We start from the raw sequence: 26,368 nt of genomic DNA, 5'->3' as shown, positions 1-26,368 counted from the left end.
TAATATATCATCTTTTTTTGAATAATGGAATAATTAAATCACCACAGTTAGTCAATTTCAGACTATTAGAACGATTTGAATTTCGTTTTCGATCAATGGAAGATTCTTCACTAGATCCATATATTCTTGCGTACTTTGTACGTGTGTAATTTAATATAGGGATGGATTTATTTATATTAACTGACTATTTAGAAAGTAGAAATTGTCGGATAGTATATAATGGAAAGTCGTTGGTGACTTCGGAAGGCAGAGGTGATACGACAGTCATTACTGATAGATAGTTTGGGTGACGGTTGGGATGAAATTGTTGCACCATGTATGATCGATGCCTCGATGGTAGCCATGTTGCCTTAATGTAATGGAGTTTTTCAGCTTGTGAGTTGATTGACCTTCTGCGATGCCATCTGGATCCACTTAACGATTTAATTAAAAATAATTTGTAAATTATGAGGAAAAATATACATGTAAATTACACTTTTAATCTCAAAATGTTATAGTGATTGAGATTTGAACGGTTAATCACTCATAAAATTATATTTCCCGATATTCAAATTTCGACAATACCAAGAATTGGGTTTTGTATATATGTGAAATAACTCGTTCCTAGTGTTTGAGTTTCTCAAAACCAACTGAGGAGCAATTGATCTTAGGTCTTAGATAGTTCACTATATATAGTTTTTTAATAATGTCACATTTAATTAATCTTAGGTCTTCATGTAACAAAATTAAAATAAGGGAAAATTAATTTTGAGCAACAAAACACTATTAGTTTGCCGAAGTGAATTTTAAGACCAAAAAACAAAAAATTACTTCGATGTTATTTTTATTGAAGAATCACAAATGGCGATTTCAAATTAATGGGTAAGAAACTATGCTAAGAATTTTTATTTAAATCGAAATGGCATCAAGGCCCACAGCCCACTGTTTATTCATACAAATTGGGCTAGGCCCAAATTCTTCTTGAGCCACATTAACTCAATAATCTAATGTTTGCCATATTAAGGATTTAGGAAATAAAAATGTGTGCCAAATTAATAAATACAAACAAATGTTGTGTTACGTGCTTTATATGAGCATTATTTGTTAGCGTTCGTTCATTAATAATTCAAGTTAGTGTTATTTATTTTGTATTATAATTAATTTTACAAATTATTTAAAAATCAAAGTTTAATTTATTATTTCAATTATTTACATTTATAAAGAAAAAGAAAAAAATCAGTTGGACGAAAATATTCGCAGAAGATATTAAATTTGAAAAATCGATTGTATAAAAAAATGGATGGCCCATTTAAATAGTATTATTTTCATTAAAAGTGTTATCATATGTTGGGATTATAGTAGTATATAACTACTGGCTAACAATAATAATTTAATACTAACGAAAGCATCATTTTGCAGATTTCTCAAATATTTTTGTCCCTACGTGATTGATTCAGATAATGCTCTTCCTTTTACCTATATATACCTGCATGTAGCCTATCCCTCTCTTTTTATATTTATTTCAATTGGAATCTACAAGGTTCAACCAAATCATCCTAGATTGTGTGAAAATCAGACCTTTTTCCCTCGTAGGTGTCTAATTGTCAAACGAATTTATTATGGTGTATTTGAGTACCAATCATGGAATTCATTACACTTAGAAAGAAAAAATTGGCGAAAACAAAAAATAAGTTGGCAAATCCAGATGGAGTCGAGGGTTGATCGATCCCAGAGTTGATCATGGGAGCCGTAAAATTATAATATTGACCTTTGGATCTGACGTCAATCACATGGTATGACAACTCTACTCCAATCCTTTGAGATTAGAGTTCACTTTCATTATTTAACCTGGTGCATTATCAAAGATGGTTGCTGCAACGACGTGTCTACCTTTCGACACCAGCAACGTATTTGTATCTGTATCATTAGCCATTTTATAGTTTTATTTAGAAAAAAACTCCATCATTTGGAATTATTAACTATATATAGGAATTAATACTATATAGTAGTATAACCCAAATAATATCTTGACAAATTTGCACCCTCTCTACCCTTTTTCTATAGGTCTTTCAATTAATATGTGTTATAATAAATGTTAGGGAGTATGTAGATAAGTAGAAAAAGAGGTACACATTTGCTGTAAAAAGATAATGGTGGGGTAATTTTCGGAAAATGAATAATGCACACTTTTGAGAAACGGAATAAAATGTTAAAATGGGTACACATCTAATACTAAAAATAATCAGTTCCCAAAGAAGTTAAACTTCAATTAATTAACCAAAATATATCTTAACGTCTACTTGCGTTTATGAATCTTGAGATTAGATGGTAAAGAATAACCGATTGAATAAAAATCTAAATACTCTTCACTTGTCCCTATAAAGCTACAAAAAAAATCAAAATATAGAGTGAAAATTGTATAATTAATCCATAATTAACGCATCTTAATTAAAGCCCCAACAAATCAAATCTTAGTCTAAATCTTAGGGGAGACATGTTTCAATAAGCCTATGAATAAAAGTAGGATTTTATGCTGTCGATCTCACTTTCTCCCTAATTAATTAACTATGGTTTTACTAAACCCCATACCTAGTTAATTAGGGTGGTTAATTTTTGATAATGATTGCTTTTCGATGATGCTAGTTGCTACCCCAATAATATACTATTAAAATATTATATTTATTACATATAGAGACATAAAAAAAAGCATCATTCTAATTACACTTAGTACCATTAAAGGGAAGAAAATAGTGTTGCAAGGTAGAAAAAAAAAAGGTAGCTAAAGAAAGCACTTTCCTTTGGCCCATACCATGTTTCCTCAATAACCTCATTGATTTGATTTCCCACTCCAAAATTTCCCATCTCACTATATCACAAATCACAAATCACATTTCATCTCTCCCTCCAATAATCATGTCCAATAGTGGGAGAGTGGAAGGCTCATCTTCCAAAGCGACGGCCGCCGCACCGCCTCTAAGCCGATACGAGTCCCAGAAGCGTCGCGACTGGAACACGTTCGGCCAGTACCTGCGGAACCAGCGTCCGCCCTTGTCCGTGCCCGATTGCAACTACGGGCACGTCTTGGAGTTCATGCGCTACCTCGACCAGTTCGGGAAGACAAAGGTGCACATGCAAGGGTGCGTGTTTTTTGGGCAGCCAGAGCCCGCGGGCCCCTGCACCTGCCCGCTCAGGCAGGCGTGGGGCAGCCTGGACGCCCTCATAGGCCGCCTCAGGGCGGCCTATGAGGAGAACGGAGGGGCCCAGGAGACCAATCCGTTCGCCAATGGGGCGATACGGGTCTACCTCCGGGAGGTCAGGGATTCCCAGGCCAAGGCGCGGGGAATCCCGTATCGGAAGAAGAAGAAGAGGAAGAAGACTAGTGAAACAGTCACCTCCACTTTTCACCCTATGCAGCATTCTGAGGTCTGAGTTTCTACTAAGGTGAGTTTTTTATAACATTTCTTGAATTTTATAATGTCAAAATTGATTTTTTTAATTTTGCTTAGGTCTGCAGCTGCAGAATAGGAACCCTAAATTAAATAAAAACCCTAATTTGCATGCCCTTTTGCTACTAATTAAGAGTTTAAAAACATATAAATATGCAGCTTCAGTTCTTGAACATGAACATGTATACTTGAAACCAGCAAAGAGTTTTATTTTAATTTTTCCTTGTGGGATTTGAATTTTTTTTTATAATTTAATCATTTAAATATATGTTTTGGTGCTCACAAATTTGGGGGTGAGTTCTGTTGCTTGTTGAAATTCCAACACACACATATATAATATTATGTATATGTAGATGAATTATTTTCTCAATTGCATCAGCAGCTTGTTTGTATTGGGCTCAAATTTTTACTATTATACTTTTTCTTTCATTAAATTATAATCAGTGACAACCATAGGAATGTCTTTTCTCTTTCTAAAGTAACATCATTTTTTTGTTGTTGTCTCATATCTCTACAAAGATGAAGAGTCTGTTGCTATGTCATTTCTATTAAACAGTAACATTAGTTAATTATGAGCAAGTACTCCTTAGATGATCAATTGACATATATGTCTATTTTCTTCTATTTTGGTGCTAACACCCATTTTTGCTTCAAATTTCAAACAACTCTCTTCAACATTTCATTCCATATAAATTTGTATGCATGTGTGTGTGTATGTGTGAGAGAGAGGGTAAGGGTTTATTTGCATCATTATAATTAAATTTTTGTTTCATAAGTAGGAAATTACAACTCAAAATTACGTAGAGTTGGAGTAAATATAATGATTTTATCATGAGGTAGTTTATTTTACAATGAATGACAATGTTATATCAACATATTCATCCTCAATTAGCTCATTAATTGTTTCCCTAATACATATTTAAATTATGAAGGACATTCTTGATTAAACTATTGATTTTGTCAATTTAAAAAATGAACTCATTTTAATTTGCAAATATAGATCCAAGCAGCTTCTGCATGGCAACAATTATTACTAGGCAAATTAAGATATGATATTAGCTGTCCTCATTGCTATTTATCAATTGTGTGTTTGTGTTGCCTATTTTTCTTCATTACTATTAATTACATATTCTTACTTATATAGTAGGAGTACTTGGAGGTAGTATACTTGTGCAAGTGACCATCTATCTAGAGTGGTAGGTGGGCTTAATTAATAAGGTTTTAAATAAGAGAGACAATAATAGATATATTAACATATTTGGTGACAAGTTTAACATTGTTGAATTTGTAATTTGCAGCAATCTTGAAAGTGAAAGAAGAGAAGATATATGGCTAAAATGATCCATTTCAGAATTCAGAGATAATTGCAGTTTTAAGCTTATAGCCGAATTGAACAAGCATACTGCAATTCATCAATTTTATATACTAGTTCTGTTTATTTGTTATAAACAAAAGAATTTTGATGGGATTTATATTTCTTAGAAATATCAGTAATTAACAGCATTACATTTATCTGTTTTGTTGATGCACGATTTAAATGTCTATGTTTTGTTTATGCAACTGACATTGAGTTTATGATGTGTATTTTTAGTTATCACCCCTACCAAACATGCCATAAATAGGGATGATTAATCGTTAATCAGTCGATTATGTTATAATCGAACCCATCACGTTGTTAATCAATTTAGAAACCATCCCTGATAATAAAAGAGGTTTAATGAGTGTGTGCGTTGGCCTAGTAATAAAGTGGTATAAGCCAAAGTTCTTGAGTTCGAGTTTATTTTATTGTAATACAGATTTTAAATTTATGTTCATTTACTTAATACCAAAAAACTGGCTTTGATTATTATGACTATTATACTTATTAACTGCATTACATAATATCTTCGAGTTGACATCCGATTTAGAATAATTATCTCAATACTATTGTATGGTTACAAATTTTCATCCACGCGAACTATTTCAAAATAATCATAGAATTAAAATCCATAGTATATCTATTTAATTTGACTAGAAGTCCAATATCCTTCCACCAATCAAAATAGCTTCCAATTAAGAATCAAGATCGAGTGAACAATAAAAAAAAGTATAGATATGTGACTGAATGAAGGATAACATTATGGATTTTAACATTTTATGTTAACATTATGACGCAATTAAGATATTAAAAAGATCGTAAGTATTTGAATGAATTGAATGATCAATTTTGATATTAATATTTACATATATTTTAGAGCTGTCAATATTATTAGTTTTATTGTTTTATATGAAAAAATAATAAAATGCACAAATTGTAGTGAGAAACAATGGTATTTTGTTGATTGTAAATTGCTGTATAGGGATTATCCAACAATACTTTGCCACTGTTTGGAATTATCTTTTGGACCCGATCAACGGAGAAAAAACGTCTTACCAATTAGGCTGCACTGTATAGTCATATTACCATTTGCACTTACCTTCAACTTAAAAGACAATTTTGTTAGTAAATTAACTTTCAAGAAATACACATTTAGGTAGGGACCCTTCATTTCTTCTTATACCATTACCATATCCAGCAGGACCAGCACACACACATACACACACACACTCTGAACATAGGAATTAAAATAAAATGGGTCCACTGTATTCATCTAATTCACAATAACAGAATAATCTACTAGTCCTAAATCAGTTTAAATAAAGCTGGGTATCTAAACAACTAGACAATTGAATGACCAAGCATCAATATTACTTCAAAAACTGATAACTTCTACGCATCCACTCCGCCAATCACTGCTTCGTTCCTCTTCCGTCTCCAGGCAGACACCCAAACCTATTCATCCCTAACAAAGTTGCGTATTCGAACCCAAATACTAATCTGTGACGAAGTAATCTTCAGGAACATAAAATTTTAGACCAACAGCCTGCAGTTACCAAATTGAAAATTTAAAGAGAAATAGTCAGCAAAGCAAATCATGCTAATAAATGACTAAGGGACGAGCTACCATAGAAGGCAAACAAACTCTTCTCAACAAGTGAGAACAAGTTCAAAGGAAATTTCTCGAAGAAAACACCATATGATTTATTGCTATGGTTCCTAATGTTTTTTGTACAAACAGTGTATATTTTGAATTCCAAGTCCCTTTTCATTAAGTTACTTTCCACCCCAAAAGTCGTCTTCTACTCCCTAATGAAGCTGATGCACCATCGTAAGAATGAAAACATGATAGCCTACTGAATGCACACGAGTATTCAATAGCATAGAGCATAAGCTTGAGATATATTCAATAAGAAATACAGTGCTTAGAAATAAACCTGTGCAAATTTTTTGTCAGCATCACTGTGATCTCCTGCTCTTCCAGCCGCATCACCGACATAAAAGGACCTAGAGAAAACATAGACAGGTTAGCTAACAAATTTTTTACCTCAGCGGTAATTTTACATTTTTTCCATCATGCTACCATAAACTGCTAGAGTAGTCCTCAAGGAATGACCTATTTGTGAAAGAACCTATTTTACTTTGATATTGCAAACACCCCATAGACGATTATATTTGTCTTACAAACATTATCTTCGACAGATAAAATTGTAATTTGTATGACAGAAACAGATGTGTGAGGTTATATATGATTCACAGAATTAGCTAAGATTTCTAAAACAGATCTCAAGGATGGTTTTTATAGTTTGTTCCTTAAGAATGAAACAAGAGAACTTCAAAGCCAAGATACTGAGCAAGAAAATAACTGTTCCATGTCAATCGGGAGATTAGAATTGAACTCTTTCTCCATAATCTTCCACATCCCAGGTTTTGGTTTCCGAAAGGGATCCTCAGGCTGACCACTACTCACTCCACAAGCTATGAAAACCTGCATACAGCTAGTATTAAGTATGATTTTTTTATTCTTTAAGTAGTCAATCAGTGACGCAAAAAAGTGCTGGAAAATGGAAATTTCCAATGAAAAGAGTCTGATTTTGTGCTCAAACCAAAAAGGTTCGTGTTGAAGCAGCATATTTCTCTTCAAAATGAGTGCATGGAGGTAGATTGGAGATAGATTGTGTGGAAGTGTGATTGAATCATTCAATTTTTACAAAAACATGGAAGATTCTAATTGATGATGAAGATTATGTAAGCAATATAACAAACCTGAATGGGGACCTTCACAAGCTCAATGAAACTATTAAGTCTTCCAATTTTTGAATCTACAGCAGCCTGTCTCTTGTTCTTCCAACGCTCAATATTAGATTCATTGGTAAATATGACCTGTTTTTTTTTACCATATCCTATCAATTTGCGTTGCATGAATCAAAATGGGCTCGGTAAATGTAAACAAAAAATGAACAGACCAGCTTGTAGCCATCATTATACAGATTCTGGAGCTTCTCCGGTATTGAAGGATACATGAGGGACCATGCATCTGCACCTACTCTAATATAAAAGGATAAAGTGTTACAAATTAGTTTGGCACATGGTTCAGCTCCAGAAAGCATATGTTATTAAAAAATACATAACGCATGGATCAAAGATATTCCATTTCAACCCAATCCTGAAAATCAAAAGGTGCTGAGGTAAAGAAATTGCTTTATTTTACGTATCTGGCAAACTTTATTGAACTTCACTATATGATCAGTTGACTAGGAATAATGCAATACCAAAGAACAAGCGCCATCATCAATTTCTTTCAAGAATTGCATATCATACCTTTTCACAGATGTCTTTGCAAGACAACCATCAAAATCAAAGGCTGCAATTTTACTTGAATCATGAAGACCATCATCCTAATGAAGTTGGAAATTACAGGAAAATATCAGACTTTTCATACTTTCCTAGCCAGTGTTAAACCAAAGGTAGAAAATGATGTTGGATACACATAAAGTTCTGTCAATATACACACCCTTTCAAGAAATATGACTGTCTGAAATGCCTTCCATTTAGGCAACAATGTAGCATCCTGAAATTAAGAGATTACTCTGAGAAACTTAGCAAATTATGTTCGAACAAAAACTTGATGCTATGTAACTTAAACTTGGAAGCAAAGAACTACTGGTTAAGCTGTTTTGAACATATTGTATTGGAAACATTGGGCCTAAGCCCTAAAGAGATAGAGAATAATGGAGCTTCAAACTTACCAACGTATCCAATCTTCAATCTCAATACAATTTGAAGCTTCAGCAAGATATCAGGGCACATACCTTATACTTCTCTTTGAAATCAGAAGCTGATACGGCTATTTCCAGCTGGAGCTTTGTCCCTTCCAGCAACTACAGAATTTTTACGCAAAAAAGCACAATAAAAATATTGGCCTCGTAATGTCATGTCAGAGTAAAGCTGTTGGAAAAGAACAGCAAAACTTTCAATCATATTGAGCATCTGATGATAATTGAACATTTAAACAATTAGAGTAGAAATGATTAGTCTTGATGTGATGTGAATTGTGAAGTTCGAACGGTTCACAGAGTGTTGCGAAAGGCGATACAATTTAGAGCCTAAAGTTTCTAAAAAACTTAAAAATTAACAGAAAAAATTAGATGCTGAACTGAAATATAACAGTAGGTTGAGACAGAACTAAAGCATACCAAGACCTGATGTTATTTAAACCAAAGAAAACATAATCTCACAAATTCACGTATGACCAAAAAACAATACATAGGCGAAAAATAATCAGCCAGAGAAAGAACGCGATTCTTCATTCTTGAGGTGTCGTTAGACATGGGCAAACTATAGTAAAAAATTAGAATGACCATTTCTCTCAATTCGAATATAACCTCAATCCAACCTCAATTGATTCAACAACGGATAAATAGCACATATCTCTACCTTTGGCTTCTTCGACTTTCCTTGATCTGGTTCATCATCATCCTCATCAACTTTACTGACCTAAGAGCATAAAAACGAATATTATATCATAAACACATAGTTAGAAAAAGAAAGTTAAAACATTTTTGTTTATCTATGTTCATTCCCAGAGTACACTTGCTTCAGCGACTTTGAGAGCAGATCAATACCTCAACAGCCTGTGCCCCTTCAATTACTAATTTCTTCACAGCCTCCTGATCACTGCCCTGCAAATTGAAATGCTTAAATCAGCTAAAGAATCTGGTAAACCCAACCTTTTTACATAAAAACAAATTCAAAAGCAAAACAATTACAAATCAGCATTTCGAGTCTCGAGAAAACGAATTAAAAATTCAGACCTTGAGAGAGGAGAATCCGGTGATTGCATCGACGGAGGAGGCGAAACCAGAAGCGCCGAACGGAACGCAATTCAGGTGATGCCATTTGGTCATGTCGAATCCCCGGGGATCTTTGGTCACCAAACCAAACCGCAGCGCGCTGGCAGCGATGGATTTCGAGCATTTCTTGCACGAGGACCGACCGGACTTGGCGTACTCCGCCACCAATTTGACGGAGGCTGTTGACGGCGACGAAGACGACATCACTGCAGATGGAATTGAGAAAGCCGAGATAATGGGGTTCGGGTTTAGGGTTTTTCGAGTGAATATACGAGTGAGCTGCGATTTCATATGAATGTGTGGGATTCTGAAAAAGGGGCTTTTCGCGGGAGATATTTTTTTGCAATTGTATTTTTTTTTTTCTTTGCATGCATTAATGAAAAAAGAAAATCCAAGCATTTCACGAATGTATACCAAAAAAATAATTTTGGAGTATTAGAGTGTCCACAATAGGTGAGCAGCGGCTCCCTATTGGGGTGGACAAGGGCGGCCGGGGTGGGGTGGGGTGGGGTGGGACGTCCATGAGCCGTGCTCTCGGCGAGCCAGCGGCGATCTGGGCGTGGATGAGGGAATGGATTCCAACCAAATTTCTAGATTCAAAGTTTTGGGGGTTTGTTGGAAATTCTTTGAGGTATTAAGTACATGTAAAAAGATATGTACTGGTTTCTTCGATTATTCAAGATTTAAGTAAATAGATAAAAAATTAGGAGTGAGAAGAAAGAGTAGAGATCAAAACAGAAAGTAAATAAAATAGAGAGAATAAAATAAAAATAGGAAAAAGTGTTACCAAATGATTCAACTACTATTAGGGAATTTCTCAAAATAGAAAAATGACTTAAATATAAGGAAAATGAGAGATTTCTAATATTGGTACATGGGAAGACAAAGACTTATAAACAATTTTGACATCTGAATAACTCTAGGCTACTTTATTAACTACAAACCAACTAACTAAACATGCACCCCTCACAAAGGCAGTACCATCCAAAACATTCTAATAATGAATACTAAAGCATTAAGGATACATGTTATCTACAAAACCATTTAACCAACTAAAACATTCGCATGTGGTAACCAGGAAGCATAAATATTGTACGAGGCTCACATCAGATTTGTGCCAATTTGTCGATTTCAATTTATGAATTCTGATCTTGTAAGCTAGATAATGCAATAAAAGAATAACAACTAGATGTACGTTTGCCGTAAAACCTGTCTACGCAAAAGATGATTTAGTCAGCTCTTATTATTCGACGCAATTCCAAGATGAATTATGAACACTCATCTATTTCTCTCTCACACAACGCAGAAATCATATTTGTGAAATGTAAAGAAATAGCCTCACAAAGATAGTATATAGTATATCACTTTTTAGTTCTATCTCGAAACACATAAGCTAATCAGTTATATTTCTCTAAAGATTGTTGAGCTTGAATGAGATTGGTCCGAAGTGTGATTTGGATAAAGATTATTGAGCTTGAATGACATTGGTGAGAAGTGTGATTTGGGTGAACGTCGTATAATTAGGTTTTGGGTGAAAGTGGTAGTTTCACTATCGAACGACATATAATATGGTTGGATTGGTCAATTTGAATTTCACTATAGCAACAAAGAGGTGACATCGGCATATTCAGAGAGTGGCACAGAGGTAGTAGCATCAGCATCTTCGAGTGGTGGCATGTCGGAATAGGAAGCATCGACATCCTCGAGTGGTTGCATGTCGGAATAGGAAGCATCGGAATCCTCGAGTGGCAAAAGTGACTCTGACAGTGCGGATTGAAAGGAGGAAGTGGAGGAAGAGGGATGCATAGAGGATGAGGGTAGTGATTCCTTAGGAAGTACAACTTCATTATCAAAAGAAGGAACAATTAGAGGTAGACCAGAGACAACATCAGAAGAGATTGTTAAAGGGACACAGAAACGATCAGACTCGAAGTTGTAAGTTTCACTACTCCATATTGTTTCAAAATCGTCAAACCTAGGATATGCAACATCAAAATCCCTCAAGTAATTGTCCTCATGGATGGATTGTCTCACCAAGAGACAACCCAGTATCGAGCCCACAATTAGGAAATTGGGGTAATGGGGGATCTTCCACTAAAATAGGATTCGGTTGATTGACATTAAAGTGAGATAGTGGGGTTTGACAAAACCCTTGAATAGGCTTAATGGGGAGTTTCCATGAAACCAATAATCGAAGAGTTTGGGCTCCTAAGTATCGGCATACTAGGGGTTTCCATGAAATCAAGAACCGGTGGATTTGGCAGATTTGGACAAACTAAAATATGATTTGGTTGATCGGCATTAAAGTGAGACAGTGGGGTTTGACAAAACCCTTGAATAGGCTTAATGAGGGTTTCCATGAAACCAATAATCGGAGAGTTTGGGCTCCTAAGTATCGGCATACTAGGGGTTTCCATGAAATCAAGAACCGGTGGATTTGGCAGATTTGGACAAACTAAAATATGATTTGGTTGATCGGCATTAAAGTGAGACAGTGGGGTTTGACAAAACCCTTGAATAGGCTTAATGGGGGTTTCCATGAAACCAATAGTCAGAGAGTTTGGGCTCCTAAGTATCGGCATACTAGGGGTTCCCATGAAATCAAGAACCGGTGGATTTGGCTGATTTAGGCAAACTAAAATATGATTTGGTTGATCGGCATTAAAGTGAGACAGTGGGGTTTGACAAAACCCTTGAATATGCTTAATGGGGGTTTCCATGAAACCAATAATCGGAGAGTTTAGGCTCATAAGTATCGGCATACTAGGGTTTCCATGAAATCAAGAACCGTTGGATTTGGCAGATTTGGGCAAGAAACTTCAGGTTGGTGACCAAGCCCTAGAATTGAGGCAATTGGGGATTAGATGACTCCAATAACTGGTAGATTATGGGTATCATGGAGATTTGATCAAGAAGCACCAGGTTGTTGGAAACCTAAGGTGGTGCTTAAGAGGGAAATGATGACTAGAATGACTGGTTACCTTCGCCATTGATGAGAATTCGATTTCGCGAGAGAGAGAGAGAGCTAGAACTCGATTTCATGAAGCCAAAGACTGGAATGAGGAGTAGCAGAGAAAGCGAGACTGGAATGAAATAGGTGGGAGAATTAATAATATGGTAGTACTTTACTGAAATATTTTCCATGAGGAAATCGCATTCCAAGTGTCATCACTTCTTGAGCAATTCGTATGTCTTATATTGTTGGGTTACAAACCCATCTCATATCGGATGAGTGAGGAAGTTCAAAGGTGTATATAATTTCTGTCCAACCCCAATTAGTTTGTGGTCTTTTGAGAGTGGCTCAAACACAAATCTGTGAATTTAACCTAAAGCGGACAATATCTAACTAATGTTGCAGTTGACGATCCTAACAAGTGGTATCAAAGCCAAAGTGGCTAGGGGTCAGGCTTGGATGAGCCCCAATTAGGGTCGGGCCTTGAAAGACTCGGGTTAGAGTCGGGCCCTGGATGACCCAGGGGCCAAGGCTGGATCGACCCGTGGCTATGGGTTGGGCCTGGATGAGCCCCAGTTAGGGTTGGGCCCCTGAAAGACTCGGGTTAGAGTTGGGTCCTGGATGACCCAGGGGCTAGGGTTGGATCGACCGATGTATGTGTCAACTGCGTTTCCGATGTGGTCTCCGTTTGAGGGAAGGTTTGTTGGGTTACAAACACATCCCACATCGGATGAGTGAGAAAGTTGGAAGGTGTATATAATTCCTGTCCAACTCTTATTAGTTTGAGGTCTTTTGGGAGTGGCCCAAAAACAAATCCGTGCGTGCTTGACCCAAAGTGGACAATATCAAATTAATGTTGCAGTCGACGATCCTAACATATACATGATGTAAACATGCAAAAATAATTCACCAAACAAGATTTTTATAACAAAAACTCAAAAATTCCAAAAACGAATGGAAAAAAATTAGTGTAAAACACAAAAAGCAAAGAAAAAAATAAAAAAAAAAGTTTTTTTAATATATAAAGCACAATAGTCTAAAAGAAAATGAAAAATACAGATAAAAAAAAAAATTACCTTGATTGCAACATGACTAAGAGACGATGGGTATCAAGAACCGTAAGATGGATTGGCTAACGTCACAAACGATTGTAAAAGATCTTTTGATAAGTCGGATAAAAGAACTCAACGAATTGTCAATTTGAGAGATAACTCAAGAGTACAAAACTCATAATTGTTAATTTTCAAATGTATGTTTTTGTTAGTCCAACAATGATGTCTCCATGGAGACAAAGAAAAATAATAAACTTATGAGAAAATATAAATTAAAGGAAACAAATATGTAAAAAAATAAACAACTAAATATGAAACCCTAATTTAGTAGAAGAAAAAATAGTTAATATATTTCTATCTACTAATTCTACTATCTATAAAATAAATAAATACCAAAATAAACTTTATTTAAAAGACTGAACTAAATAAAATATTTACCAATCCCCCTTTTATGATTTCTCTCTCCTGGAGAAACCGATTTCTCTATTTCATTCCATATAATCACGCCAACTCTCATCTCTCATCTCTCAGGCTCTCTCTTCAAATAATTTATTCAATATGTATTTTTAATTAAGAAATAAAGTAAGACTCAAAATTTTGGGCACAAAAATTAAGAAATTGTTGAAAATTAGGAGAGAATAATAAAGTAAAAAAAATAAAGAGAGTAAGTAGATGTTGAAATTTAGTAAAAAGTGATTGAATGTTTTATTTTTTTTAAAAAAAGAAGAAAATAACTCAATATAGTTGGAACATCCAAAAAAAGAATACGAATCAACTTAGTGGGAACATGAAGAGTATTATTAATTAGTCAACTTCTTGCTTTTTCCCAGAATACACGGTCACATGAAGCTATGATGTTGATTTCACTCTCTTCTTTTTTTTTTGGCTATTTCGTCTTCTTTGAAAACTTTTTCAACGAGACACTTTTTGTAACACCTCCTACCTGATTAGACGACTCATCGAATAGGTGAATGTCATGCCTGAATTACTATAAATCAAAGATGATTAAAAACTATTGATATATGACATTTAAATAATTTCTTTATCCACGTTCATATATTTGATCAACACGATAGTAACTGTAATGTCCCGACTTTTTCTACCTTTTTTTTATTTGTTTTTGAAGACGTTGTTTATACAATCGGATTTTTTTAAGCCCAACTACTCTCTGTATTTGAGGAACTTGATTTACGATCAATGAGAAAGATGCGATTGGAAACCAAAAGAACGAGACACGTGATATCGACCCATGATTCCACGTTTCATCACCTTTCTTTCAAAATCACAATCATAGTTGAGAGTTAGAGAGTAAAGAGAATGAAGAGTTGATGCACTGATTTTGGGAGCTTACTTATGGGGGCAGTCTGCGGGCCAAGCCAGGAGATAACCTCTTGGCTCCTGTGTGTGGGAGCAGCGACTGTGCTGGCAAAACCAACTACGGCAGCGGCAAGGCGATTCTGTCCACGCATAAGTTTTAAAAATGTACAGGTTGAGCGACGACAAAGATGGGTGGTATTGAGCAAATATGTCTCGTTTAGTATTATGAATGCGTCGTGTCTTCATACATGACACCATTCGCTCATATATCGTTGACATATCATACATATTCCACATTTTCACATCCTTGAGCGCACTATGACCAAAGGATGCCCGAGGGACTATCGGGATACTCGCTCGGTTCAACTCACGTGAATCTGAGCGTTGCGCGCACGAAATGGCAAAGAGTGGCCGAACAATGCTCGCACACGATGGCACAAAGGCCGAGCTATGTCCAACACGATGGCATGATGGTCGATTACCTACTAGGGACAAAGGACTATACTGGGACAACCGAGGCACTCGCAACCGAGGGACTATACCCATTTAGTATTTATCAACTAAATTGTAACTACTCATTCCGTTTCCGAAATATAGAAGCTTTTTCCTTTTTTCGGTTGATTTATAAAAATAGAAACGGTCCATTTTATGAAACTTCTTTCTCTCTTTGTACTGAGACTTATTTTCCACTAACACACTATTTTTTTTCTATATATCTTTACTCTATTAAAATTCACAATTGTTTCAAAAGTTTCTATTTCTAAGAAATGTAGGGTGTAGTAAATTTTTTAGCAATTTTGAGACTATTTCTAAGTATCTACTATAATTCTATACCAAAAAAAAAAAAGGCACAATTTTAGAGTGTTTCACCTGAAAAAAACACCATTCCAAGAATCGCTTCGCCTCCAATGGATCCGCAGTATGAACAACGCCTGAGAGATGAAGTTCTCTTCCTTCACTCCCTCTGGCATCAAGGCCCCCCCACCCCCACCCCCACCCCCTACCACCTCCACCCCTCAAAATCCACCCACTTCAAGAGGAACAGAGCCAAAACGCGCAACACACCTCCCATCCCCACCCCATCACCCGGCCTCGAGTGGCCATGCCCCGCCTCTCCGCCTCCCGCCGCCACTTGGCCCACCGCCCCCGCGAACCCCCCTCCCCCCCTCTCCTCAGAGGAGCAATCGAAGCTGGCCGCTAAGCGCGCCCTTCACCGCGCGCTCAAGGCCGTCCGCGAATCCCTAATTCGCAGCAACAACGGCCCCGATTCCGATTCCGATTCCGATTCTGATGAAATCGAAAGCAGCGACGACGACGACGGTGAACCGATTGATGGGAATTGCGGCCGCGAGGGGTATAGTGTGTTCAGTGAAGTGTTGGAGGATGCCGCATTGAAGGAGTATTACGCGAAGAATTTCGTTTTGGGGGAGTTTAGCTGCCTGGTTTGTGGAGCTGTGGGTGGGAGGAATTCGGGGAAGAAGTTCAAGGGCTGCTTGCCTCTGCTGCAGCATTCCATCTCCATTGAGAAGACCAAGAGGAGGGGCGCGCATAGGGCGTTTGCTCAGGCTGTTTGTGAGGTTCTTGGCTGGGACATTCATCGGTTATCGGAGATTGGCTCAAAGCTGAGTGAGAAATCCGGCGATCTGCAGCAGGTAGCTTGTTTAGGCAGCTTCATTGTTTACCAAGATGGAATTTTTCTACTGTTTGAGCTAATTTTAGTCGATTGAAATGGTAGGATTGGAGAAATTCTAATGCTCAATTGTGTATCGTTTGAAAACTAAACACAGTGAAGAATTTCTGGTGTTGATAACTTGATGACGGCTAGTTGTGTTTGCTTTCGAGGATTAAGTGAGGTCATTATTCAATTGAGCTAATTTTACTTGGTCTGTATTCAACTGAAATGGTAGGATTGAAGAATTTCTAATGATAAGGATAAAAATACTCAATCGTGTATCTTATGATGCATTTTTGGTGTTGATGCAGGGGAATTGTGATGGTGACAAGGTGGAGAGCTCGGTGGCTTTGGCTCACAATGCTGATTCTGTAAACGATGATGCTTCGGGTGGTAAAGGTATTGGTGTCGTGGATATGCTGCTCGACACTGAGGAGCCTGCATTGGATGGGTTGACAAGTGTGAGTATCTTGTTTATTCTTGTTTCCTTGCAGTTTTATGTTTCTGGTGTGGTTTATCTTGTTTGGATGCGTATATGCTTCTCATTGCGAAAGATTTGAGGAGATAACAAGAGAGAATTCAATTTCTTGATGCTACTGAATGTGAAATGGATAACCATGATGATAATTTGTATCGTCTGACTACTAATTTTACTTGATCCATATCCAATTTTGAAATGATAGGATTGAAGAAATTCTATTAACGAGGATAAAAGTACTCAATCATGTATGTTATCTATCGTTTCTTATGATGCATTTTGTGCTAAGAGCAAAGCATTTTTGGTGTTGATGCAGGGCAATGGCGATGGTGACAAGGTGGAGAGCTCAGTGGCTTTGGCTCACAGTGTTGATTCTGCAAAGGATGACGCTTTAGATGGTAAAGATGGCGAAGCAGAACTGGCATCTAATGCTGGTGAGGATATTGGTTCCGTGCATACACTGCCCGGCACTGAGGAGCCTTCATCGGATGGGTTGACAAGCGTGAGTGTCTTGATTCCTTGTAGTTTATCTTGTTTGGACGTGTATATGGTATATACACTTCACAAGGGGAATGATTTTGAGGATATAACAAAGAGAATTCAATTTCTTGATGCTGCTGAAGATAACCAGGAACCTAACTGTGATAGTACCTTTTCGCAAAGATCTTGGAATTATACGTTGTTTCTCTGTTTGCTGCTCTTTTCATTGTTACATAGGAGTTGAGTTAGTAAAGATTGTAGAAGTGAGTGACATATATTTTCAACTATTATGATGTCTGAGTTGCTTTAGTGATTGATTTGGTGAGTTTCTTGACCTTTTTTGATCTGTGTAGTGCTTTTAGGCATGTCATCCTCCTCCTGCAGCTGCCACTGTCTCTCCGTCCGCTGGTGTCCCCGTGGTCAGCCAGCCCTCCGAAGCTAAATGGCCGTGTGCTGGTCCTCCTGGTTCCACACCTTGCTAAGACGAAGAAGAGGAAACCCCACAGAGCCTTGGCGTGAGTTGTGTGCAAGGCAATTGGTTGGGAGATTGAAACATATGGGATGTAAATTTGAGGAAGTTTTTTGGTTTAAGCTACCGAGATGGGGAAGCAAAATTGTTTGGTTCAATGCCCTTGAACAATTATAAAAATATCATTGTAAATGCCCTTGAACAATTTCAATTTTCATTAGTTTATAAAATTATAATTTCGATTTTGAGTTGAGTTTGGTCTTATCAGACCAAATAAAATACGTAAATAAATACCACAAGTATAAAGTTTACAATATGCTTATTCAAAAGTTTGTTCATTTGAAATATTGTTATCTACATTTTTATTCTCCTCTCGCAAAAGAAAATAAAAATAAAAAAAATAGCGGAATTTTAATTTGGATATTGGTCCCTAAAAGGCTAAAATCATAAATTTTGATCTTGAAATTTTCTATGAACTTTAAATTGGTCTAGAATATATTGACAAACTTTCCACTTTGTTTGTGTTTTCCAAATAGATCAAAATAAAATATTTTTATCAAAATGTTATTTTACGAGGATAACAGTAATATATTTTATAATATTTTAAATATTTTTTTAAATTTATAACAAATAGGATAAAAAGTCAATACCACATTGTTTTAATAGTGTGATAATAAAAGAGATATTGACATCTAATATCACGAAACTTTCAAAAAGTTGGGTTTTTCCCACGAATAAAATTGACAAATAATATAACAAACTTTACCCCGGGTTTGTTTTTTCCCACAAATAAAAAAATTCATGTTATTTTAATAGATTAAAGAACAATTTTGGAGGGTGTGCTTCAAGAAAACTATCTTCAAAGATTGAAAAACTTGAAACTTTCAAAATTGTTGTCGAGAAATTACGGAAAAAAATCGGTATCATAATATTATTTGTGGGAACTTTTTCATTCGTGGGAAAAAACAAACTTGGGGTAGAGTTTATGATATTATTTGTCAATTTTAAAGTTCGTGGGAAAAATCTAATTTTTCAAAAGTTTCATGATATTAGAGGCCAATATCCCATAATAATAAAAATCTTTACATGAGGCCAAATATAGTGATAGACATTAAAGCATCAAAGCAAAAAAGATATTCTCTTGTACCCTGTTTGGCAAAAAACGAAATGCCGCATACATGCGGGCCTACGACAACACCTTTCCCAAACAGCACCTCAAGTGAAAGCATTTCTCATATAAACCCTTCCTTCTCAATTCCCATCGACCTCAATCTTCTTCCTTCATCGAATAGCAGAGCTTCCGAATAAACAAAAATGGCAGGATTCTCACAGGACTGGGAGCCGGTAGTCATCCGCAAGAAGGCGCCGACCTCCGCAGCTCGCAAGGATGAGAAAGCCGTCAACGCCGCCCGCCGCGCCGGAGCAGAGATCGAGACTGTCAAAAAGTGTGAGTCTCATTTCTCTATCTCTGTAGCCACTTCTTTGTTTTTTTTGTGTGAATCAGCGTTTTGAATTTGTTAAATATGCGCCTGTGTGAGGTTTTGTTCGATTGTGATTTTTATTTAGGGCTATATTGAGAAATGTGACCAATTTTATCTAGTTTTTGCTGTGTGATCGTTCATCGTGTTATCATGTTTTGTATGCGTTCTGTTATTGCCTGAAATTGCTGCATTTCTGGATGATTGTTCATCGTTAGGGATTAATGGTGAAGAAATCTCGTGTGTTTGTTCAATTTCTGGTGCTATGGAATTAAGTGTTAGTATTAGACATCGTGTATTCATTATCAATGCAAGTTTACTCTTTAGGAGACATTGTAAAAGTAGAACATCCTCCGTTGTTGTGAATTTAAACGTGTTATGCTGCAGCAACCGGTGGGACAAACAGAGCTGCGTCCAGCAGTACCTCGTTGAATACCAGGAAGCTTGATGAAGATACGGAGAATCTTACTCGTGAGTTGAATTTTGTTTTAATTTATTCTTCTCTGGTTTTGAATTATATTGATGACTTTTTTTCGTTCACATTTGAGATGAGATTCTTCTTGTTTGGGATATTTGTTGAGTTCAATCTGTTTCTCTTGCCATGTTGTTTGTTGTGCCCTTATGCATCTCGGTCTACCTTAGTTGGAATAATTGAAACGAAAGCATCTTACACGAATAGATTCATCTTGCATACCTGCTTCTCTTATACTATATTAACCAATAAGCTGAATGAAGGAGGAATGACCATAAGTTCTCTTAAGTCTTAACAACTGAACTATTATGTTTCGACCAACATGTATATTGATTCTTCTTGTTATTGCATATTTCCGTTGCTCATGTTTGTACTGATCATGTTTAACCTGCCCTAGCTGAATATGCAAACTGATCAAGCCTTTGTTGTGTAGAATCTGTGACTTATGTTACTACTCTGTTTAATCTAAGAAACCACTTTTTTTTTTAATATCTGTGAAGTTAGACATGGCTTTGTTTAGATTAAAACTCGGTTAGATTGTGGCTGATGTGATTGGTTGACCTAAATATTGAATGTGACTCGTGCCTCTTGACAACCGGTAAAAATTCAAAAAATATGATTTATTTAGTGCCTTATACCCATGGGAGATGGTATATGGACTATCTCAGGACTGGGGAAGGCTTGATCTCGTATTTACGTTGTGCAACAATCAATTTTCGTCATTGGGTAACAAGCAAATTCAATTATTGTCACAGATGAGAAGGTTCCGACCGAATTAAAGAAGGCTATCATGCAGGCTCGAATGGATAAAAAACTCACCCAAGCTCAACTTGCTCAGGTCTGATCACTATCCATGTTTGATCAGCTGTTTTATACACTTCCAGATTAAGCTCAATCATTTCTCACTCCTAATATAATCGAACGTCCATGGATTACTACAGGTGATAAATGAGAAACCGCAGATCATACAGGAATACGAATCTGGGAAAGCAATTCCCAATCAGCAGATCATATCCAAACTGGAGAGGGCCCTTGGTGTGAAATTGCGCGGAAAGAAATAAGAACGAGCAGTAGGGACGAGACAGGCCTTTTTGGTATGTTTAGTGGTGTAAATGAGCTTTGTGCTGTATTGCCTTTCTCTTTCAGTGGTTTTGCCCGCGTATCAGGATTCTAAAGAAACATGCTTTTGATCTGATGCTTATGAAACTTGATTATCTAAATTATCTTGAAAAATCGCCTGTGTTTATGTTGAAATAAGCCTTTGCACATGGTAGTTAGGAAGGATGAATACTAAGTGTTATACATAAAACTAAAATAAGATAAACCAATAAAGGCAATATATTTTTAGTACTTCAATTATATATTTCAATATTCATGAAATACAATCCTTAAATTGATGACTGCATATATTATTTCATTTTAATTAAACCATGCCGCGGCGGCTATCATGCTGAACACCCCAGGCACGAATCCCGAAGTGGAGATCTGCGGCGGCGACCAAGAACTCTGCCGCCTGCCGCGGCGTCAACACCTTCATGATGCTCTTGATGGTCTTCAGCCGAAGATCCTCAGCCTTCTCGACAATGACCGCCAGTTTCTCCATCTTGATGTTTCCAACCATTGCAGTCGTCTCATCCTGCAAAAAACCCCTAATTAAATCTTAATTACCATTAATAAACTTTTCTATATTAGATCACAAAAAATGGCAATAAAAATAAAATGTGATAGAGATGATAACATGCCTGCCAATCGCAGAGCTGACCGGTGAGCTCATTCTCCCGCTGCACGGTCTCGGCCTTCAGCTGGCTGACGCGGTGGAACTGCTCCATCGACAGATCCCTGAGGTCGCCGTTGTAGAGGCCGCGGAGCAAGTTGGCCACGTGAATCTCCAGCGTGATACTAGACTCGGTGTAGATGAGGTGGAAGGCGGTGGTGGGGCGCCACCCCGCGATCCAATGGAGGGACCGCTCTAGGGAGGTGGTCCCTGGAGCGGCCGTGAAGAACGCCAGCGCGTCTCTCTTCGCGGCCGCAGTCTTGAAGCGGTGGTACTCGTCGTAGTGGGAAATGACCTTCTGGACCAGCTCCTGGAGCTGGCGGCGGTCATCCTCGGTGGCCGGAGGGATCGGGGCCTGCCGGAGCTGGTGCACCAACTGGCGAAGATCGTCAGACCACGTCTCGTAAAAGAGGTGGAAGGACATGGCTGTGTGTGTGTTTGTGTGAGGGTGGGAGGGGGTGTTTATAGGAGGATAGATTGCGGTCGCATAGAGATACGATGAGTCGATGACAACTGTTCATGGTGGATTTAGGTGGGATTGGAGTCGACCGACGTCGTCACGGATGACGTATAAAAGTTGGAAAACTCTATTTGACTTGGCTTTTGGAGTTGTCGTTGACTTTATAGAGTGCAGTAATGAGCTAAACTGTCTTTATCTTTCGATAGTAACGATGACTTTATTCATTGCATTTAATCCCATAAATTCCTTAGTGGGTTGGGGGCGACTAGCGAGTAATTACATCATTGATGACTCATATGAATCGAAAAACTTAAATACAATTTCTTTTGAAGCGGTTGCTAACTCTACGGTATGGTAGTAATGAGCGCCATACTGCCTTGTCTTTCGATACCGATGACGACTTTATCTATGGTATCTAACCCCATAAATTCCGCTCACTCACACTTTCACTAATCTAGCAAGTTTTAATAAATGGAGTTTTCAATTCTCTCCAATTTTCAAATTTTAAAACCTAAGTGGTGTCTTACTCTATTTCTATTGTTATTTTTTTACTAAAATTTAAATTTTGAGCAAAAAAAGGAATATTGTACTTTAATCTTTCTCTTCTTCCGATCCTTGATCTGTTAGTACTAGTATAGAGTATTCTTTTAATTTAAATTTCCCAATCTTAGATATTTTCTTTTGTGATAACATAAAATATAATGGGACCTCCATATACTAGTAGTATTATTTTTTTATTTGACAGCGAAAAACGGTGGAGTATGATCTTACATAAAATAATAAAATTACTTGTGAAATTCATGTTGAACGTCATAAATTTATCAAGATGCGACGATTAAAAATCACAACTAGTTAAAACAACAAATCCCCCATTAATTTTACTATTCTGACTAAAGAATGAAATGTATATAAAATCATATACTCAACTTTGGATTAATTAACCTTTTTAATAAATTATAGATTCAAAATTTACTAAAATGTAAACAATTATAAATTTAATTGGATTCGTGAGTCCTCAATTAGTATTAAAAAAATTTACTACGATAAATAAAATTAATAAAAGAATTAGAACATGAAAAGGTGGCAAATATACTATATTGCCTCTTGTTTTATTCTTTATTTCTCAGTAGAAGAAAAGAAAACACATATATACACATGGAGGAATTCAATTTTTGCTCGTTGATGTTTGTTCCTCCCTTTTGCAACCCCAGCAATGCATCGAGATGTGGAGCTTCTTCGCCTCGACTAGAAGGTCCACGGCTTGCAACGGGGTGAGGATGCCCATCACCTCCTCGAGCGTCTCCATCCTCAGCCGATCCGCCGCCAACAGAACCTCTGCCATTGCGGCCTCGTGTGCGACCATGGCGCGCTCCACGTCCTCGCTCCACTCCCCCACGCTCTGCTTGGCCATCGTTGCAAGCGGCTCATCTGCTATTTCCTCCTATAGGGTGCATACGGATGTACGGTACATCCACCTTGATTATTTAAAATTTACTAATTGTAAATATTGTTTATTAATTGGAAAATATATTATGATTAATTATATAATCAAACTATCGAGTGGACATTTCATCATACATATGTAAATTACTACCTCCATCTCACAATAAGTGTCACATTTTGTAATTTTGGTCCGTCTCACAAAGAGTTATATTTCACTTTTACCATAAATGGTAAGTAGACTTCACGTTTCACCAACCAATTCTACTCACATTTTATTATAAAACTAATTTATATAAGTGAGACTCATAATCCACTAACTTATTCAACCCACTTTTCTTTATATTTCATAAAATCCTTGTCCACACTAAATATGAGATGGAGGTAGTATATTATATGTGATTAGATTCGGGCTACATTCACTTATCCACATTGTTCTCTTAGGGGGTGTTTGGTTGCCAAGATTAAATCTCATGATTAAATATGTATCATGTTTGGTTTATAAGATTGATCCCTACAACTTAATCCTAGATGGATAGTCTCATGATAATTAGTCATAGCCTCCCCCCTCCAACTAAAATAATCTAACAACTTAGTCCTAAATGGATAGTCTCATGATAATTAGTCATAGCAACCGAACGTCACCTTGTATCACTTATCCACAATGTTCTCTTAGTAGTCCGAACCGGCCATTCGGACCAATTGAAAATGACGTGTATCATCAGAAGTTGATTTGAAAATTGAATGATTGAGTGTGAATGACAGTATTGTCTTTCAACATCAAATCAGCTTCTGGAGAGCGAACTTTCGCATTTGCCTATAAAAAACAATGAATCTATGCGACCAAATTTTGTACAACAGAAAACTAGTTCATTTGAAAAAATAGATTTATTTATGCATTTAATTACATATATAGTATATGGAAAGTGCATAATATTGTAGTAATGTATTTATTATTTTTTTATTTTTTTAGAACCATAAATATAATTAGTGCATACTTTAAAAATAAATATTTCACACCTGCAAAGAAGCAATTCTTGTGTCAAACTTGTCCTCCTCCTTGACAGTCTTGCAATGGAGAGCATTGATCATCTCGAGCTGGCGCGCGGTGAGCTCGGCGAGGTTGCCCTTCCTCTCGCCGCGGAGGAAGGCGTCGAGCTCGGAGCCGCAGGCGTGGTAGGTGAGGCGGATGAAGAGCGAGGGGCGGCAGCCCCCGACCCACATGAAGGCGTTCTCGAAGGCGGAGCACCACGGCGGCGACAGGAAGCACGGCGGGTTCTGCCCCGCCATGGCGGCCCGCCTCTCCGCGTACTCCGCGAAGTGCGCGACGCACTTGTCCCTCAGCCGCGCGAGGTCCTCCTCGGCCGCGGCGGGGGAGGAGTTGGCCGCCGCGAGCTCGTCGAGGTCCTGCTGCTGCTGCGCCATCCAGCTGCGGAAGGAGCAGCGGAAGGGGCGGTGGTTGGTGGAGGCCATGGGAGGCGGTGGGGCTGATGGTGCTCGGAATTTATAGGGATGTGGGCGTGTGAGGAGGTGCGGAGGTTGTCATCATCTTCTTTATTTTGCTGTTTTCTACCATGGGAGAAGAGGACAAACTGCAATTTTTGTGTTGGAAATTGGACAGTACGAGACATGGATTAATTAATTGATTTGGAATTTGAAGTTACTTCTGTTGTGTTCGAGATTATACTTGGCCTAACGGCATCTAAGGGCATCCGCATCGCATCTCGATGCGGTCCCCATCTCGTCTCGGAGACGAGATGGCATCGAGACAACGATGCGGTGCTCCATCTCGTTCCGGAGGGGGAGCAGGCGAGCTGTCTCGCCACGCGCCTTGACGACGTGGCGCGCTCATGTTTGTCCGTGACGCCCACTCGTCGACCAGCGAGTGGGCGTCTTTTATATCCGTTGAATTTGATTTTTTTTTTGTTTTCTTTTATAAAATTCAGGAAAAATTAAAAAATACATATTTAAAAAATCCCAAAAATATACTAGCCATTTATAGCCTTTTTTTTTCAATTTTTTTAAGCCTCCAATCACTTCTATAAATACCAAATCATTCCCACAAATTATCCACCATAAAAAAACTCTCTATTCTCACTCAAACACTCTACATTCTTCATCTCAAAACATTATCCTTCTCCTAAATTTAATCCATTCATAGAGCATATTTGGACAAAATTTGGCAACTGGTAGACGCACATGATCGCCAATAGAGAACTCCTTCAGTCCCTCTGCTTCGTTGAATTTTGAGATTTTGAATTTAGAGAGAGTGAGCGGAAGATTTTAAATTATGTATTTTTATTTTTATTTTTCAGATTTTAATTTATGTGTATTTTTATTTTTTTAGGATTTTAAATTGTAATTTTATTTTATTTTATTTAATGAAGTGTGTTTTTATTAATTTAATTTATTGGAAATAAAAATAAAAAATGAAATTGAATGAATAGTTAAGGGATGAGATGATTAAGAGATGGAGGGATGCACGTGCTGTCTCTTAGTTAAGAGATTGGGTGAAAAGTACAGTGGGGCCCACGAATAGTGAAGAGATGAGACGATTAAAAGATGGTTAAGAGACAGAGATGCAGATGGCCTAAGTACTTCCTATGTCCCATAAATTTTGTCACACTTTGACCGAATACAGGTTTCAAGAAATGTCTGTCACCCTTTGATCGGGCACGAATTTCAAAA

The 26,368-nt window shown here is 37.2% G+C and overlaps 6 protein-coding genes across 7 annotated transcripts; 3 read left to right on the top strand and 3 right to left on the bottom strand.

Annotated features, from left to right (window-relative positions):
* The first annotated feature begins 2,800 nt into the window (after positions 1-2,800).
* LOC125207925 (protein LIGHT-DEPENDENT SHORT HYPOCOTYLS 9-like) lies at positions 2,801-4,937 on the top strand. The gene is made up of 2 exons (XM_048107448.2): positions 2,801-3,420; positions 4,724-4,937. The coding sequence occupies exon 1, from the start codon at positions 2,893-2,895 to the stop codon at positions 3,406-3,408; it is 516 nt and encodes a 171-aa protein (XP_047963405.1). The 5' UTR covers positions 2,801-2,892; the 3' UTR covers positions 3,409-3,420; positions 4,724-4,937.
* A 1,077-nt stretch (positions 4,938-6,014) lies between these two features.
* Positions 6,015-9,958, bottom strand: LOC125204660 (phosphoesterase). The gene is made up of 11 exons (XM_048103366.2): positions 9,597-9,958; positions 9,408-9,464; positions 9,220-9,279; positions 8,595-8,663; positions 8,297-8,353; positions 8,104-8,180; positions 7,749-7,830; positions 7,549-7,665; positions 7,149-7,270; positions 6,720-6,789; positions 6,015-6,328 (listed from the first exon to the last, which is right to left on the bottom strand). Exons 1-11 carry the CDS (start codon positions 9,924-9,926, stop codon positions 6,278-6,280), a joined length of 1,092 nt encoding a protein of 363 aa, XP_047959323.1. The 5' UTR covers positions 9,927-9,958; the 3' UTR covers positions 6,015-6,277.
* A 5,878-nt stretch (positions 9,959-15,836) lies between these two features.
* On the top strand, positions 15,837-18,301 carry LOC125207868 (uncharacterized). 2 transcript variants are annotated; one of them, XM_089060582.1, is made up of 4 exons: positions 15,837-16,609; positions 16,941-17,090; positions 17,424-17,609; positions 17,950-18,301. In XM_089060582.1, exons 1-4 carry the CDS (start codon positions 15,866-15,868, stop codon positions 18,067-18,069), a joined length of 1,200 nt encoding a protein of 399 aa, XP_088916708.1. In that variant the 5' UTR covers positions 15,837-15,865; the 3' UTR covers positions 18,070-18,301. The 2 variants fall into 2 exon arrangements, with proteins under 2 accessions (XP_088916708.1, XP_047963328.2); XM_048107371.2 differs by having other exon boundaries at positions 17,941-18,301.
* A 980-nt stretch (positions 18,302-19,281) lies between these two features.
* On the top strand, positions 19,282-21,239 carry LOC125207286 (multiprotein-bridging factor 1a-like). The gene is made up of 4 exons (XM_048106564.2): positions 19,282-19,503; positions 19,922-20,005; positions 20,762-20,844; positions 20,948-21,239. Exons 1-4 carry the CDS (start codon positions 19,371-19,373, stop codon positions 21,065-21,067), a joined length of 420 nt encoding a protein of 139 aa, XP_047962521.2. The 5' UTR covers positions 19,282-19,370; the 3' UTR covers positions 21,068-21,239.
* A 95-nt stretch (positions 21,240-21,334) lies between these two features.
* On the bottom strand, positions 21,335-22,245 carry LOC125207285 (protein DOG1-like 3). The gene is made up of 2 exons (XM_048106563.2): positions 21,749-22,245; positions 21,335-21,642 (listed from the first exon to the last, which is right to left on the bottom strand). Exons 1-2 carry the CDS (start codon positions 22,202-22,204, stop codon positions 21,430-21,432), a joined length of 669 nt encoding a protein of 222 aa, XP_047962520.2. The 5' UTR covers positions 22,205-22,245; the 3' UTR covers positions 21,335-21,429.
* A 1,060-nt stretch (positions 22,246-23,305) lies between these two features.
* Positions 23,306-25,232, bottom strand: LOC125207284 (protein DELAY OF GERMINATION 1-like). Its single transcript, XM_048106560.2, has 2 exons — positions 24,701-25,232; positions 23,306-23,681 (listed from the first exon to the last, which is right to left on the bottom strand). Exons 1-2 carry the CDS (start codon positions 25,151-25,153, stop codon positions 23,406-23,408), a joined length of 729 nt encoding a protein of 242 aa, XP_047962517.2. The 5' UTR covers positions 25,154-25,232; the 3' UTR covers positions 23,306-23,405.
* Between the last annotated feature and the right edge of the window lie 1,136 nt (positions 25,233-26,368).

This window comes from Salvia hispanica, chromosome 6 (genome assembly GCF_029641045.1).
Source record: "Salvia hispanica isolate PSC_SH4W2 chromosome 6, Shi_PSC_v1, whole genome shotgun sequence".
Taxonomy (NCBI): Eukaryota; Viridiplantae; Streptophyta; class Magnoliopsida; order Lamiales; family Lamiaceae; genus Salvia; species Salvia hispanica.
The sequence above is the reverse complement of the archived record's forward strand: the minus strand, read 5'-3'. Positions and strand labels throughout refer to the sequence as shown.

Coding starts and splice junctions, on each gene's coding strand:
- LOC125207925 (XM_048107448.2), top strand. CDS start 2,893: ATGTCCAATAGTGGGAGAGTGGAAGGCTCATCTTCCAAAGCGACGGCC.
- LOC125207868 (XM_089060582.1), top strand. CDS start 15,866: ATGGATCCGCAGTATGAACAACGCCTGAGAGATGAAGTTCTCTTCCTT. Junction 16,610..16,940: donor AATCCGGCGATCTGCAGCAG/GTAGCTTGTTTA, acceptor GTGTTGATGCAG/GGGAATTGTGATGGTGACAA. Junction 17,610..17,949: donor CATCGGATGGGTTGACAAGC/GTGAGTGTCTTG, acceptor TAGTGCTTTTAG/GCATGTCATCCTCCTCCTGC.
- LOC125207286 (XM_048106564.2), top strand. CDS start 19,371: ATGGCAGGATTCTCACAGGACTGGGAGCCGGTAGTCATCCGCAAGAAG. Junction 20,006..20,761: donor AGATACGGAGAATCTTACTC/GTGAGTTGAATT, acceptor TTATTGTCACAG/ATGAGAAGGTTCCGACCGAA. Junction 20,845..20,947: donor CCCAAGCTCAACTTGCTCAG/GTCTGATCACTA, acceptor GGATTACTACAG/GTGATAAATGAGAAACCGCA.
- LOC125204660 (XM_048103366.2), bottom strand. CDS start 9,926: ATGAAATCGCAGCTCACTCGTATATTCACTCGAAAAACCCTAAACCCG. Junction 8,664..9,219: donor GAAAGTCGAAGAAGCCAAAG/GTAGAGATATGT, acceptor AAAATTCTGTAG/TTGCTGGAAGGGACAAAGCT. Junction 8,181..8,296: donor CAGTCATATTTCTTGAAAGG/GTGTGTATATTG, acceptor CAACTTCATTAG/GATGATGGTCTTCATGATTC.
- LOC125207285 (XM_048106563.2), bottom strand. CDS start 22,204: ATGTCCTTCCACCTCTTTTACGAGACGTGGTCTGACGATCTTCGCCAG. Junction 21,643..21,748: donor GTCAGCTCTGCGATTGGCAG/GCATGTTATCAT, acceptor GGTTTTTTGCAG/GATGAGACGACTGCAATGGT.
- LOC125207284 (XM_048106560.2), bottom strand. CDS start 25,153: ATGGCCTCCACCAACCACCGCCCCTTCCGCTGCTCCTTCCGCAGCTGG. Junction 23,682..24,700: donor CAAGAATTGCTTCTTTGCAG/GTGTGAAATATT, acceptor TGCACCCTATAG/GAGGAAATAGCAGATGAGCC.